At 42.9% G+C, this 14,663-nt stretch overlaps 1 protein-coding gene across 1 annotated transcript in view; it reads left to right on the top strand.

The window, feature by feature from the left end:
* Pik3r1 (phosphoinositide-3-kinase regulatory subunit 1) overlaps nt 1-14,663 on the top strand; it is an 86,506-nt gene that overhangs the window by 51,144 nt on the left and 20,699 nt on the right. Inside the window, exons 3-7 of the mRNA XM_021180331.2 lie at nt 6,201-6,293; nt 6,953-7,027; nt 13,096-13,227; nt 14,008-14,209; nt 14,394-14,473. Coding sequence (XP_021035990.1) covers nt 6,201-6,293; nt 6,953-7,027; nt 13,096-13,227; nt 14,008-14,209; nt 14,394-14,473 — 582 coding nt within the window. The remainder of the gene's footprint in view (nt 1-6,200; nt 6,294-6,952; nt 7,028-13,095; nt 13,228-14,007; nt 14,210-14,393; nt 14,474-14,663) is intronic.

Here is a 14,663-nt window from a genome sequence, read left to right as displayed (position 1 = left end):
AGAGATGTGAGCATTGCGTCCAGCCCTCGCTCACCTTGTTCTGCAAGGTGTTCCTACTTCCATCTGCTATGAACAGGGGTGCCCACTGCTCCACTGTGTGTACCCCTGATTACCCGTATATCAAAACAGTGTGAGAATGGAGGAGAATACATCTGCTGTCTAACTTGGGGGCAGGAGATAATCGGATGCTGCTGTTGAGGTGGCTTTTCTTGAACCCACCAGTACTTGGCCATTGCCTGATGGGAATGAGGATCGCCTGTCTTCTGTGTTACATGACATTCTTACTGCAGTTACCACTGAAGTTTGGGAACCTTGAAATTTTGGGAACCATCATAGCAAACATTTCCAAACCAGGGACTGATGCAGAGAAAACTGACCCATGCTGAGCACTTGCACACTACTTAGGAGCTTATGACATGGACCAAGTGGCTTAATTTCTCAACATCTGTTTCCTTGTCTTTACATCAAAAAATAATAAAGACTATACATCTTTGAGCTGGTATGAAAAAAAAAGAAAAAAGAGCATACATGTTAAATGGTGTGGGTACATGGCTCCTAGCTGGTGCCATTAACACTCCTTCCTTCATGCATTCAACAAAGAGCCAAGTGCCACCACCAGAACATGTGTGAAATGTGATTTTTTTCTCTTACTCCCCACTTCCACCTCCCCATTCTTTCTTTTATAGGTTATCTAAGTCATGCTTCAAATGAAATCTTTCTAAGCCAACAGACCAAAGGACCAACTTCCTTATAAATCACTGGCCTTTGAAATTCCTTGGACTCAACTATAAATTATTTTCTTGCTAGGAAATGGGGGTGGGGACTCACTCTTCCCTATTTACCTCCTGCTCGGCATTTTAATTCGCTGTGCATTGTAAGTTGTCATCTTTACATCAGATTCCAATTTAGGTGATAAAGATCACAATTAATCAGCTTGACTGTCAAAGATTAAGTGTAACCTTGCCCTTCCCGTATTCTGAAGTCACTTTATGGCTTTAGTAGAGGCCGTCAGGCAAAGCTGTGCACCTGTTTAGACTTCCTAAGACCTTTGCCTGCTGTTTGTTTCTGAGGCCGACCTAGAAGCCAGTCTAGAAATAAGATTAAGTGGACAGAGACTCCTATTCTCTTCTGACTTGTGGAGCAAAAAAAGAGGAGGCAGGGGATGAACTTGGAGATGTTGAGAAGTAAGGAGCGTAGGATACCTGCAAGGACTTCCAGGCATCAGTTCAAATCTGTTAGCCGCCTGAAAATGTCAGTGTTACCAATAACCCTAGTTACCTCGGAAAACAGTGGTTACGCCTGAAGGTTTACCTTCACATCAGCTCCCATATTTCACTGCCCATCCTTTCGTCTTCATCCTCCAAAGCAAAACCTAATTCGCTTGTGGAAGCTTAATAGAATTTATCACACAATCATTCCAACTTAGTTTATCCTTCAGACTCAGAGACTTGAAGTCAAATAACTTACAGATTAGTGTTATGGTCCTTATTGGGAGACAATGGTATAATATTGGAGTTAACTTCTGAAAAGATACTGAGCATTACTTATAGAGTGAGAAGCGAAACGTTAATAACGACTCTGTCAGATGCACTTCAAGCTCCTCTCCTTTAAGAAGTATTAGGAAAGCTGACCTAATATTATAGAGAGTCCACTTGTCATCGTGAATGAATACTGAAAAACATCTTTTAATGGAGCAGGGGAGATTGCCCAGTAGTTAAGAGTACTGGCTGCTCTTTCAGAGGACCCACACTCAGTTCCCAGCACCCACGTGGCAGCTACAACTATCAATAACTACAGATCTAGGGGATTCAGTGTCCTCTTCTGGCCTCCTTGGGCACCTGGGGAACATGTGGTTCATGTAGAGTCATGCAGACAGACATTACTATACGTAAAAATGAAACCTTTTAAATCTATTAATCATTCTGGGACTAGTGATTGTCTTTCTACACCCTGGGTACTTTGTCCACTAACTCATATACTTACTCCCATTTTACAGATTAAAAAAAACTCAGGTCTTAAGTCAATTAACTTGTCCAAGATTACTGTTCTTAAGTGGTACCCCAAGGATGGAAACCCACGTCTCTTTGTGCTTTTAATCATGTCAGCACTACTGATGAAACCAGTGTGTACCAAAATGAACAAACCCATGGTTTATTTTTCTACTTTGTTTTTGATTCTTAGTCTTACTGTCTTGCCCAAAGAGCACACCAGCTTTTGATGTGGCTTGCAGCCTGCAGAGCTTAAGAAGTTTGAAGTCCAGGGTATTAGCTGTTATAGGTAGACAGTATGAACGTGCTTGCAGCGTTTGTTTAAGAAAAGAATTGGGGTTGCTTTGATTTGTGTCCACTATTTTTTTTCCTCTTTTGAAGTCACTAGAGAAGATTGGTATAGACTTGGATTCAGCAAGTCAGTAGACACGTTAACATCTTGACTTAATATCGATCCCCATTTGCATATATCCTTTCTTTCCTGTGTATTCCATGTTAGATTTTGAGTGAGAACGAGCAGTTTTTCACACACTTCCAAGCCGCTTCCATTAGGAATGAAATACTTGGCTTGGGCAGTCTCTGCGTTTTGATGTTTCCGCTTAAACTTTCCACTCGCTCCTGCCAGGCACTAACTTTAAAATGTCTTTTTCTTTTCTTTTAATTTTTTTTTTTAAATGGAGAACGCCTCCAGGAGCTGCAGCTGTGTGTTGGTTTCATCTTGCACTTGGTAGCGCTGGCACCACTTAGAGCACAGAATGCTCCTGTCTCCCACACACCTCTGGTGCCCAGGAGTGTTGAGGCTTGCCCACTTCAGTAGTCTGGGAAGGGCTTCAGGTTGGAGAGAGGTTCTCTTCTGTTCTGTGATTGGCTGTCACCAGGGCCCGCAGAAAGAGCAAACAGAACATGCAGCCTCCAACGTCGCATGAGTAATTTCTTCTATGACCTGGGGCTCCTGGTTTACCGAAGTTCTTGTAAGTGTGGAAGGCTAGCCTAGGCTGCCTTCCTTAGCAATTAGACATACTAGTTTAGACTCACTCTTCTCACACCTTTCGACTCTTCTTCCTTTGTTTTCTTTTTTTTTTTTTTCCTTTTCCTTGCACAACATTGACTTTTTCTGATAAAAAATGATTTGGCTAAATGAGAAACTGGGCTTGGGTGTGTCAGGGAATCTGGAGATATTTCCAGATGCGGAAGAAGGATTGTAGCTCTGCAGCCCTTAGACAACGCAGTAGGGCAAGCTTCCAGCCCCAAGTGCAATCTGATTCAGAAGCAGACTGTCTGGAGAATTGCATCGAATGGAATGTATATGTAAAATGGAAATGTTCAGCCTGCTAATTTGGGTTTTGCTTGGCAGCCCCAACCTGTATATTCTGTAGTTTTTGTTTGTTTGTTTTTATTGAATAATTTTTGGTACCATTATATTTTATCAGAGTTTAGTTTGATGCTTCATCATGGACTAATCAGGGAACAGTTAGCCTGTTAGTCATCCCTAGCTACTTCCGGCTGGAATCACTTACGACGAAATCTACGGACAGAAATATAGGTCTTACATGTGTATTTAATGGGATTAGCGAATAGTTAGGCTTAGAATTGTTGTAAGAGAGTAACACTTGTTTTAGAGTACTGTTTAGAATCCCAGGGATGATCCCCATTGTCTAAAGCAGGCAATCGGAACTGCCGTAGCATCCAAGTCTGAATATTTCTGAGAGGAAGCATGCCGAGTGAGAGACCTTCTACCAAGGAGTAGGCATCCTAGAATTGTTGTTGTTTTCATTGTCCTACCTTGTAAAGTTTGCCCTGTCAAGTTCCTGTTGCGCAATCTCGATCAGCTGTTGAGAGTCATGCCTTTGCCCAACCTAGCTTCTTCGGTATTAAAAAATCCAGCTGGGTGTCCCCTCGATACGGCACAAAAAAGGAGAACTCTTCCTCCCCCTCTATGTGCACAGTGCTTTGAAAAGGCCAGTGTTCTCACCACAGTGGCTTTCAGAGACCTCACCTAGCAGTAGTCTAGTTGTGAGATGGAGACACTCTGTAGCTCAGGATATTGATTTTTGTTATTGTTTTGTTTTTTTTTCAGCTGAAGTTGAGGGAGATAGAAACCTCCTGTGTGTGTGCAGCACTTGCCCAACCAGCCAGCAACTGTTGGGTGCATATTTCAATAATAGTTACATGAAATTTTTAATTATCATTTAATTTAGTTTTCATATTTGCCCATGGAAATGATCGAGTTGATAAGATTTTGGAAAGAGATAAACTTTATTAAGCAATTCTGATCTCTGTGCCAGTGGGGTCCCCCCCCCCTCCGATGAAAAATGCTTGTGTTACATGTGAAGGGGAGAGGACTTGTCTTTGGTTTCTTCTGTACATATGTATGTGGACAGGATGACCTTCATTTTGTTCCATGTAGAAGGGAAGGTATTTGTGGGAGAGGATACTGCTGTGAGCTGAAACTCTGAAGTCAAGGGAAGTGGTTTAAAGTTTATCAAAGGAAATGAAATGGTTTGCCCTTTACAGCTGTTGCTGCTGGTGTGTGTGTGTCTATGTGTGTTTGTGTGTGAGTGTGTGTAGTATGTGTGTGTGGTATGTGTGTATGTGTCTTTTGCATGTTTGCTTTCTTCTAGCCAAGGTCTTTTGTTAGGAGATAGCCCAGGCTGTCTCTTACCTTGTAACCTTCCATCTGTAGCCTCCCAAGTGCTGGATTACAGTCCTGCACTGCCATTATCAGTGCTGATCCTTAGTACTTACAATGGGTTTAGTTAGAAATTTTCTTAACGTCATATACATCTTATAATATTTGTAGTGCTGAAACCTAACTATGACCATTTAGTGTTTCTAGGAGTATACGAACTGTCGTCTGTTCTAGCTAATTATAAACACCTGAGCTTATGCATTAATGACCGACAAGTTACTCCTGAAGATGTCGTCATTAAGATTCACAACCTATATTTTGGAGTTTGAGAAATTTAAGGTGAAATGTTTAGCTCCCTCTTCTGGCATAGTTTTGAAAACTACTTTTACTTCAGCCACCCCCACCCCCTTTCTGAATAAGAACATGGTCATCACTGTAATGTTGTCAGAGGGAGTCATTTGAGATTGTCATCCTATTTGATTGTTTGTATTGTTGCCATTGGTAAAATATACACATAACATATGAAGACACAGCATGTCACAATACTTGGTTAAGAGCATTTGTTGCTCTTACAGAGGATCCAGGTTTAGTTCCCTGCACCCACATCTGTCACTCCAGTTCCAGGGAATCTAATGCATTGTCTTTCCTCAAAAGTACCAGGCACACAAGTGGTGCATATACATCATATACATAAATGCCAGCAGAACATTCATACACATAATATGAGATAAATCTTAAAACTATTTGAAGTATCTCTTTTCCTACCCATATATATATATATATATATATATATATATATACACACACACACACACACATACATACATATATATACACATACGTGCACACATGTGTGTATGTGTGTGTGTGTGTGTGTATGCATGCATATGCAAGCAAAGGTTTTTGACAACATCTACACAGGGGCTAAATTTGTTGTTGGGTGACCAGTGGTCATTTGTGTTGGCTTGCAGTGATACCTTGGCATTGATAGAACTCAGTGCAAGGGCACAAAAGAATACCAAGCTACTAGGAATTCAGATATATCAGTTATGGACCATGGACCATGGTAACAGCCTATCTCAAGATTTTATCCAGTCTCGCCTACCTGAGCAACAGTTCTTTCATAATAACGTAGAAGCCAGACTTGCTTTCAGAGTCTCTGGACTCCCCTGGTTGTGTTCAGGACATGGGGCTGAAGCATCATCTCTTTATTCTCCCTGAACATGCAAGCTCCAGTCTAGCCTGGAGCTCCTCCACCTAGGCCCAGCCTGTACTCTGAGGTGCCCTAACATAGGGCAGTCTGTCCTAGGAAAGATGCCCCAGAGGGGAGAACATCAGAAGCCCGGTGTTAGGGGATTCTGGGATTCTTGGTGGGCATTCAGAGAGTTCTCTCTGGAAGGAAACAACACATATGTCTCTGGGGCCCCAGCACTGTGCAGCCTGGCATAGGAATCCCTTTAGGAGATTCCAGTTTCCTATGGTTGGGAATAATTAAATTACTTGTATTTAAATATTCTTCATTGTGTTTGGATGCGCTTGACTGCCTTGCATGAAATCTAATGTTGGAAATATCTCTCTTTCAGCGTTGCCCCTTCCTGATCTGGCCGAGCAGTTTGCCCCTCCTGATGTTGCCCCGCCTCTTCTTATAAAGCTCCTGGAAGCCATTGAGAAGAAAGGTAACCAGACTTCTTACAAGTTTTATTTCATGACTATTCTAATTTATAAGTATCTCTGGGCCACTCGTTATATGACTGTCTTACTAACTGCTGTGGATAGAGGCTATGTTATCCACACACTAGTTGTATGGGGAATCTGTACTGGGAAGAAATCCTGGCTAATAATTTCTAACTCTAGGTCAGTGAGTAGTTCTCAACCTTCTTAATGCTGAGACCCTTTAATACAGTTGTAGTGATATCCAACCATAAAATTATTTTCATTGCCTCTTCATGACTGTAGTTTTGCTTGTGTTATGAATCATATTGTAAATATCTATGTCTTCCTATGGTCTTAGGCAACACCCACCAAAGGGGTCGTGTTCTACAGGTAGAGAACCACTGTTCAAAAACTAACATGTGCTTACTATGTGAGAGCTATTCAATTCTTTCTTTATAATTTAATAAAGATGATTATTAAGATCCTGCTCTTTAATAGTCCACTGGATTTGCCAAAATTATTGACATAGCAGATAAAATTAATTGTTGAGGTTGGCTTCCGAGAATATTTAGTACACATCTAGAATAGATAGCGGATGGAAATTGGAATGTCCCTCTGGCAGCAGGCTCACAGGTTCTCCTGAGAGCTGTGTTTTGCATACACGGTCTGTTTTGTGTCCTAGGACTGGAATGTTCGACTCTATACAGAACACAGAGCTCCAGCAACCCTGCAGAATTACGACAGCTTCTTGATTGTGGTGAGTGTCCCGGGACTATTATAAATGAGAATAAAGTTTCTGTTTCTGATGATGTACCTCACCCCCATTCATACAGCACTGTAAATCTCAAAGGGATTTTCAACTCACATGCAGGAGTTCCTTCTGCCCCATTACATTAGCATCCACACCTTAGCCATGGGGCTTCTGAGTTGGGACTGGAATATAAGCTCTCAACCCTTTCCACACACATAAGCCCCTGGGTTGAGCAGGAATTGCAGAAACAGTCTTTTTTGGCATTTACCTGACTCTGTGTCTCTGTCATTGTCCCCGAGCCTTGCTTGTCAGCCACATCTCATTCATTTGGGTCAGCCAAAAAGATTCTAAGTCTGTGTCATTTAACGAATGTCTCCTGGTGTCCTCTTACCCTTTCCTGTCTCTCTTTCCCTCCCACCTGGCTTGCTGGCTGTCTTGCTCACCTGCTCGCTTTTTCCCACCCTGTACACATTGAGAAACATGGCATTGGGTGCTTTCTTCGGTAATGTACCGATAACCCTGCACTCTGCAGAGAGAAAGTACCAGGTTAGTGTTGAGTTATCCCTACTGTGCTGGCTTTCAGGATGACTTAACATGTCATTGAACATGGAATTGGGAGAAATTGAGAGCATTTGGTCTCCTGAACCAGCACCAGGCAAGCCAGCTCCGACACACCATTACTTAGGAGACACCAATTCATTCTGCCAAATGGTGGCTTCGTATGGCTTCCTCTTTTCCTTTTCCATATAGGATAAAGTAGTACAAGTTACCCTAGCTGACTTCCTTCTCATGCCAGCTCCTCTCTCTCAAGTCCTTCATCCCGACACAGTATTCTGTCCCTTTCTGCTTCTTTCTTGGAGCTTTCTACCATGCATCCTTTACCCAAGTTTGTAGATTTAAATGAAAGAGTTGCATTTGCTGCTGTTCTTATTCTGGGCAAGGTTCTGTCAAAACTCTGCTCGCCTGGGGCTGCCCACATGACCCTCACAAGGTAACCCTCTGAAGAGAGAAGCCACTTCGGGATTAGGCAACTCAGGGAATTTCAGGAAAAGGTGTTTCTTAGAGGAAAGAGTGAGACTAGATGCGTATCAGTGCTTGCTTTTACTTGAAGCAAACCCAACCAAGTGTCTGAACTCCGGGGTCCCTCGTGTGCCTTGAACTCAGCTGAGCATGCACAGGGAGGGCAGCATTGCTTATTTTGTGTGCCCCATGCTCTTACCAACTGGATCACTGGAAGATGATGGGCAGGAGCCTTACTGGAGTGGTAAGGAAACACTGAATTTTGCTCTTTGCCAATTAAAATAGAGTTATATGTTTTGGTTACAAAAAAGGGGGGTGTGTGTGAAATTGAACACATGCTAAAAGTCACAGGAAACGTAAAGACACCAGAAACTAATGAAACTATGAAAAGTTGTGGTTAAGGTTTTAATGTTACCAATACAAAAACGATCCGGGTTAGCTTTGGAAAAAGTTTTTGCTTTTTTTCACACCACTCATGAGATGGCGTAAACCACCAAGATTCACTCACGTCAATCATGTATTTTGACCACTTTCCTTCCCCATTGACATCAAACCCCACATGCAGAAAACTGGTACACGTTCCTAGTGAAAAAAGAGCAAACCTTACCCAAACTTGGAGCTTGCACATCTGCCGGAGTGTCTCCGGGTGGTGGCCTTTTCAGTCCATGAAGCTATTACGCGTATCCAGGGAAGCCTCAGTTTCACCTGACAGATGCTGGCTTTCAAATACCCATGTAAATTTGCAGTGCCAGCCAGCCAGAGGTGGGCAGCAGCCTGCTTTCCCTTGTCCTTTTACAGCATCTCATGTTAACTTGATGCTGGGGCGGCTGCTGCTCATGACTCTAAGTCTCCAGCAACAAAAGCCCCGATTAAGCAAATTCTTTTCACAGGATTTGGTGGTAAACTAGCAAAGTTGTGATTTATATCCAGATTATTCTGGTTGTCCCAGCCTTCCTCTCACCTTCCTCATTTTACCCAAAAACATTTGTTGTTGTTATTTTACTTGAGTTTTAATGGTCCGAAGTTTCTCCTGACACCTTTTGGTTTCTCTTAACTTGAGTACGGCTTCCTCAACCTGGCGCTCTGACTGTGTTCCACCGATCAAGAGTGGAAGAATGTCATGTTCACTGCAGGGTATTTAGCCACATCCCTAGCCTCTACCCACCGGGTGCCAGTAGCATCCACGCCCAGTCACAACAGTCGAGAACAGTCTCCAAATAGTGCCAGACTCTTCCTACTCTACCCCCACGCCCTGGGAACCACTAAACCAGATAGAGATCAACCTGTGGCTGGCTGGGGGGTGGGGGGGTGGGACTTCCCCGGGGAGCTAGAGTAGTGAAGCATTAAAGGAACTGGTTACCCATCAGTAGTTTGGTGAGGAGTGAAGTGAGGGACCAATACCTCTTAGCTGTGGGTAGCTAAGAGCTGCCCGGTGGTATTAATTCAGAAAGGGAACCATGTGTTGCACATGTCAGAAAACCCAGGGCATGGGAGAAGTCACAAAAAATAATAAATAAAACCAAGTATACTCTATTGTCAACTCCCATGGATTTATACACATGGGGGGTTTATCCCAAGACTTGTGAGGCGTAATTTCATTCAAACACTGTGAAGACCCCAAGGACCGGGTTTCCTAGATTCTTCAGAAGGTCTTGGAAGTGAGCACCTCCCAAGGGCTCCAGACCTCATCTATTTACCACAGCTCTTGGGTTGGCTGCTGAGCAAGGCCGGAAGAGCAGGGGAGAGGCACACTCTGTCCTTGAGGCTCCCTAAGTGTGATGTGAGATACATAAAACATACAAACTGCTTGCCAGGTGTCCTAGTGAAGGCATTGCTCATCAGCCCCCGCAGGAAGGAGCACGAAGGGGATGATGCCTGAGAGAGGAACAGGGGACTGCAACACCTTGAAGTCTACACACGTCTCCTAATTGTGCCACATACATTTTTCAGGATAAGCCAGTTTAGAGATAGCCCTTTTCAAGGCAGAGAGACGAGACATGAGGCATACAAGGGCCACGTCTAGAGGAGCCAGAAACTTCAGATGCTTATATAATCTTATTTGGCAATACATCATTTCACAAATAATTGCTCAGTTTCAGGCTAGACCCTTTATGCAAAAGCCCAGCATGGTCTGTGCACCCTTGTTAGCATGTGCTCTGTGGTCTGGTTAGCTCTCTAGGGTATTTCAGTTATCTTCTTAGGTCTTACCTTTTACAGTTTTTCCTTGACCTGGCCTATGTACATTTATACTAGGCTGTGGTGTCGCAGTCACAGACATATGGCTACTTAGTGGGACAAGGTTTGCTTAATGGAATGATGTGCTGTACCTCAGTCTTACCCCAGATTCCCATAGCTTCTCCGTTTGGAGGTCACTTCCCATAAAGGGATGGGTAACCTCATGTAGTGGTCATAAAGAAGTTGACAACAGTAAAGGTTTCTGAGCTAAGATTTAAGTCAGACACGTAACACTCTAAGACATTTTTTGGCCAGATTGACACACGCGTCGCGCTTCACTTTCGCTAGCCTTAGTTCTGAACATACAACATTTATGCTTCTCACTGTGTATGCGGGTCCATGTTGTCAGGCCACTTGCACCTAAGCTCAGATTCAACACTATTGTATGTTATGGATTATCTACACAGAGATTCCTGCTCCATAGAAACAGTGTGATCGAACTATGGAAGACTTTGACGTGAATTTTTCATCCTCAACATGTCTATCTTAGGATGTTTGTATACAGACACACACATACACATATATGCACGTACACAAATATTAATATGTCTTTGAATTGAATTATATAAAGATGTTTGATTGTAAAAATTGTTCTTTGAGTTTCATTTTTTTTAAGTTAAATAAATTTTGGGTTGGAATCATTAGGAAAGAATTTCCAGAAATATTTGGAATGGCCCTTGACGTATAATTCCGTCATTTTGTGTCATGGATTTATACAAACCGACGTCCCAGCGTTGACAGTTTTTAAGTCAACATCGATTACCTCCAAAAGCACTGAAGATGCTCTGTATCTTGAAGCATCAAATACTCAGCTAAGTTTTACTACCGCATAAGAATAAACAAAGAAATCTCTAATTAATATGCAAATTAGCTTTCACCTTTAATCAATGATAAAAGTTATATGTGTTCCTAGCAATTCTGGTAAAATAAACTGCTTTATAATTTCATTAAGTATTTGCTTTGTATGCCTGTTTTATGTACCTAACTATTTGGGACCATATACAAATTTCTTGGGTACAAAGAGATCATGAATGGGCAAAGGTTTTTTTTTTTTTTTTTTTTTATTATTTGTTTGTTTTTAATTGAATGGGGCAAGTTTAAGGAGCCTGCTTTACACTATCATCTTTAGTTCGAGGATAACCTAAATACTGTCCTTGCCTTATGTAGAAGCATCTTAAAGTGACTCTGGCATTTCTCATCTCCCAGACCCTGCCTGAACCAGCTACACACTAGGTTATATCTCTATATTATCTTACTCTGTATATCTCCTTGGCAGCAGAACCCCCAGTGCCTTAGTGAAGGCAGGAGAATGAGTAATGTCAGGTCCTCTGTCTGAGCACACTGTTCCCCAGATAACGTCCCATCACCAAATGCCTCTCTTCTATGGATGTCCTGGATCCTTCTTGCTCTCGGTGCCCCTGCTTTCTATTGGCCCTCATTTCCTGTCCCATCCCAAGGACTGAACTATGCACACCTCACGTGTACAGGAAAGTACTTTAGGTTACTGTTACCCTCGGCTGAATGGCTTGACCTCCTTACTAGCTGATGGGAAAGCTGCTCCTTTTCTCTTTCTTCCCAGCTAGTTTGATGCTCACAGATTAGAAAGTAGCAGCATTCGGGGAGGCATTCTGAGCCTGTTCCGATTGCTCAATAGGTAATCTGGAACTGGTTTGCTAAAAGCCTGTAGTATCTAGATGATCGGTTGATCACTCTGTTAGGGTTACATTTCATGCAGCATTCATCAGCATTCATCAGTTAAGATTTGGGAAAACCAGGGCTGGAGAGATGGCTCAGCGTTTAAGAGCACCAACTGCTCTTCCAGAGGTCCTGAGTTCAATTCCCAGCAACTACCTGGTGACTCACAACCATCTGTAATGGGATCTGATGCCCTCTTCTGATGTGTGTCTGAAGACAGCTACAGTGTACTCCTATAAATAAAATAAATAAATCTTTAAAAAAAAAAGATTTGGGAAAACCTGGGACTTCTCTTCTTCCTGTTGTGGTTTGAGGAGACACTGATTGTATGGTGAGCTATTTCCAGGGCAGAACCACTCCAGAAAACTGGATAAAATGTATTTCTCACACAGCCTCACAGGCTGGAAATCCAAGATGATGAAGGTTTAGGCCTTGTTCGCTTCCTTTGAGATTCCCTTTCTTGGCTCCCCAACAACCGTCTCTCAGTGTGTCTTTCTGAGGCCTTTCCTCTGTTCCCGTAGTCCCTGTGTCTGTGACTTTGTCTTTTTTTATAATGATGCCAGTTAGCGGTCTTAGGGTCCACTCTAATGACCTTGTTTAATCTAATCACCCCTTACAGGATCTCTCTCTAAAACGTGTTCTTTCTGGAAAACTGGGCCTTTGATTTTTTTTTTTTTTTTTTTTTTTTTTTTTTTCGAGACAGGGTTTCTCTGTGTAGCCCTGGCTGTCCTGGCACTCACTTTGTAGACCAGGCTGGCCTCGAACTCAGAAATCCGCCTGCCTGGCCTTTGATTTTTAATACAGGCATGGAGAAGATGCCACCTTAGCAGTGCAGAGTTTTAACTGGTCCGTAACAGTGGCATATTTTTTGTTGTTGTTGTTGCCCCAAGAAATATGGGACTAACGTGATAGTTAAAGGCTGATTGTGAGACAGAACTCCACAAAGAAAAGCTGTTCCGTCCCAACTTCAGGAATGACCCTTTGAGAAACAGTGGTCAGTGTGCCACGGCTTCTGCTCTGCATCGCTCCCTTCCCTGTGTCTCGTTTAAGTCCCACACTTGGAAAACTGGCCCAACAGGAAAGTCTGAGTGCATCAACTATTTCTTACATTGTTTCTCTCCCAGATGCCGCGTCAGTGGACTTGGAGATGATCGACGTACACGTCTTAGCAGATGCTTTCAAACGCTATCTCGCGGACTTACCAAATCCCGTCATTCCTGTAGCTGTTTACAATGAGATGATGTCTTTAGCCCAAGGTTGGTTCTCTCTTTTCAGACCTCTCGGAATGGATACTGGGATGTAGGTATGCTTTGCACTCTAGGAGGTGCCATGGCCCTGTATAGGTAGGAGGCGTTGAGAAAACACTAAACTGCCACCCCAGATCTCCTTTACCACACAGCATCTGATAGAAGACACCCAGATTTGTGTTTGCTCAGAAGCCTGCCCAAGTGTGAAACTGGCTAACTGTTAACTTTTTGATTACTCTCTGCAAAGACCATTGCAGCTAGGCAGGCCACAGCCATCCAAGTCCTAGCACCTGATTCAGAGATCCAGTACTAGAGTGCATGATGGGGCATATTTTTGCCCTCTTCCCTGAACACCCAGAACAAAATGTGTCAAGGGTGGAAGACTCAGCATCAGGAGCCGAGGCTCTGTTCAGTGCTTTGGGGACAGGAAATTGTGGTCCGTGACCTTCAAAGTATAACCTGTGCTACTTATCTGATGATCCGAGGAAGTAGCCAATCATGCTTGGTGCTGCCTGATGGAGGCCAGGCTTCTGAGAGCACACCCAGAACAGTCTGTGGTTTTTTTTTTTTACAAAAAGAGTTGTCTTGTATTTCATTTGACCTGAGAACTTTACTTTCTCACAATGCATTTCTTACTAAGAAGGACAAATGTCCTAGGTACCTTTCCTGAAGATGCCTGTGTGGGCCTCCTCGTGTAGCTAAGGGAGAGAGAAGAAATGGTCAAAGCGTTGGCTCACCGGCACCTACACCTAGCCTTACTCTGTTTCCTGTTTTGTTTTGAACCTGCAGAACTACAGAGCCCTGAAGACTGCATCCAGCTGTTGAAGAAGCTCATTAGGTTGCCTAATATACCTCATCAGTGTTGGCTTACTCTTCAGTATTTGCTCAAGCATTTCTTCAAGCTCTCTCAAGCCTCCAGCAAAAACCTTTTGAATGCAAGAGTCCTCTCTGAGATTTTCAGCCCCGTGCTTTTCAGATTTCCAGCCGCCAGGTAAGTGAAGGATGAAAAGAAGGTTTGGACGGTATGGGTGAGAGCTGATGAGTGGCCCTAAATTGATGGCTCACAGATGCACGTTTTCTGGGGACTTACTTCACACACATCAATAGGATGTAGATGAATGAAAAGAGAATTACTTTTAGAAATGAAGGTTCTCACAAAACGCTCTTTGTTGCAGCTCTGATAATACTGAACACCTCATAAAAGCGATAGAGATTTTAATCTCAACGGAATGGAATGAGAGACAGCCAGCACCAGGTAAGGCTCTGCAACATTTGACACTCACTTCCAGCTCAGCTTTTTTGGACCTTGAAATCGATGGTTTCTAGCTCCTCAGAATTAATACAGGTCTCTGCAATCAATAGTAATATGCTAATTTATGGTTCATGGAAAAATAACAGTGGTGGTATTTGTGAAATGTCATATGTCGGGTTTTGCAGGTTTTAAG

This window comes from Mus caroli, chromosome 13 (assembly GCF_900094665.2).
Source record: "Mus caroli chromosome 13, CAROLI_EIJ_v1.1, whole genome shotgun sequence".
In the NCBI taxonomy this organism is placed as follows: domain Eukaryota; kingdom Metazoa; phylum Chordata; class Mammalia; order Rodentia; family Muridae; genus Mus; species Mus caroli.
Note: the sequence above shows the minus strand (reverse complement) of the source record. Positions and strands in the feature narration are given on the sequence as shown.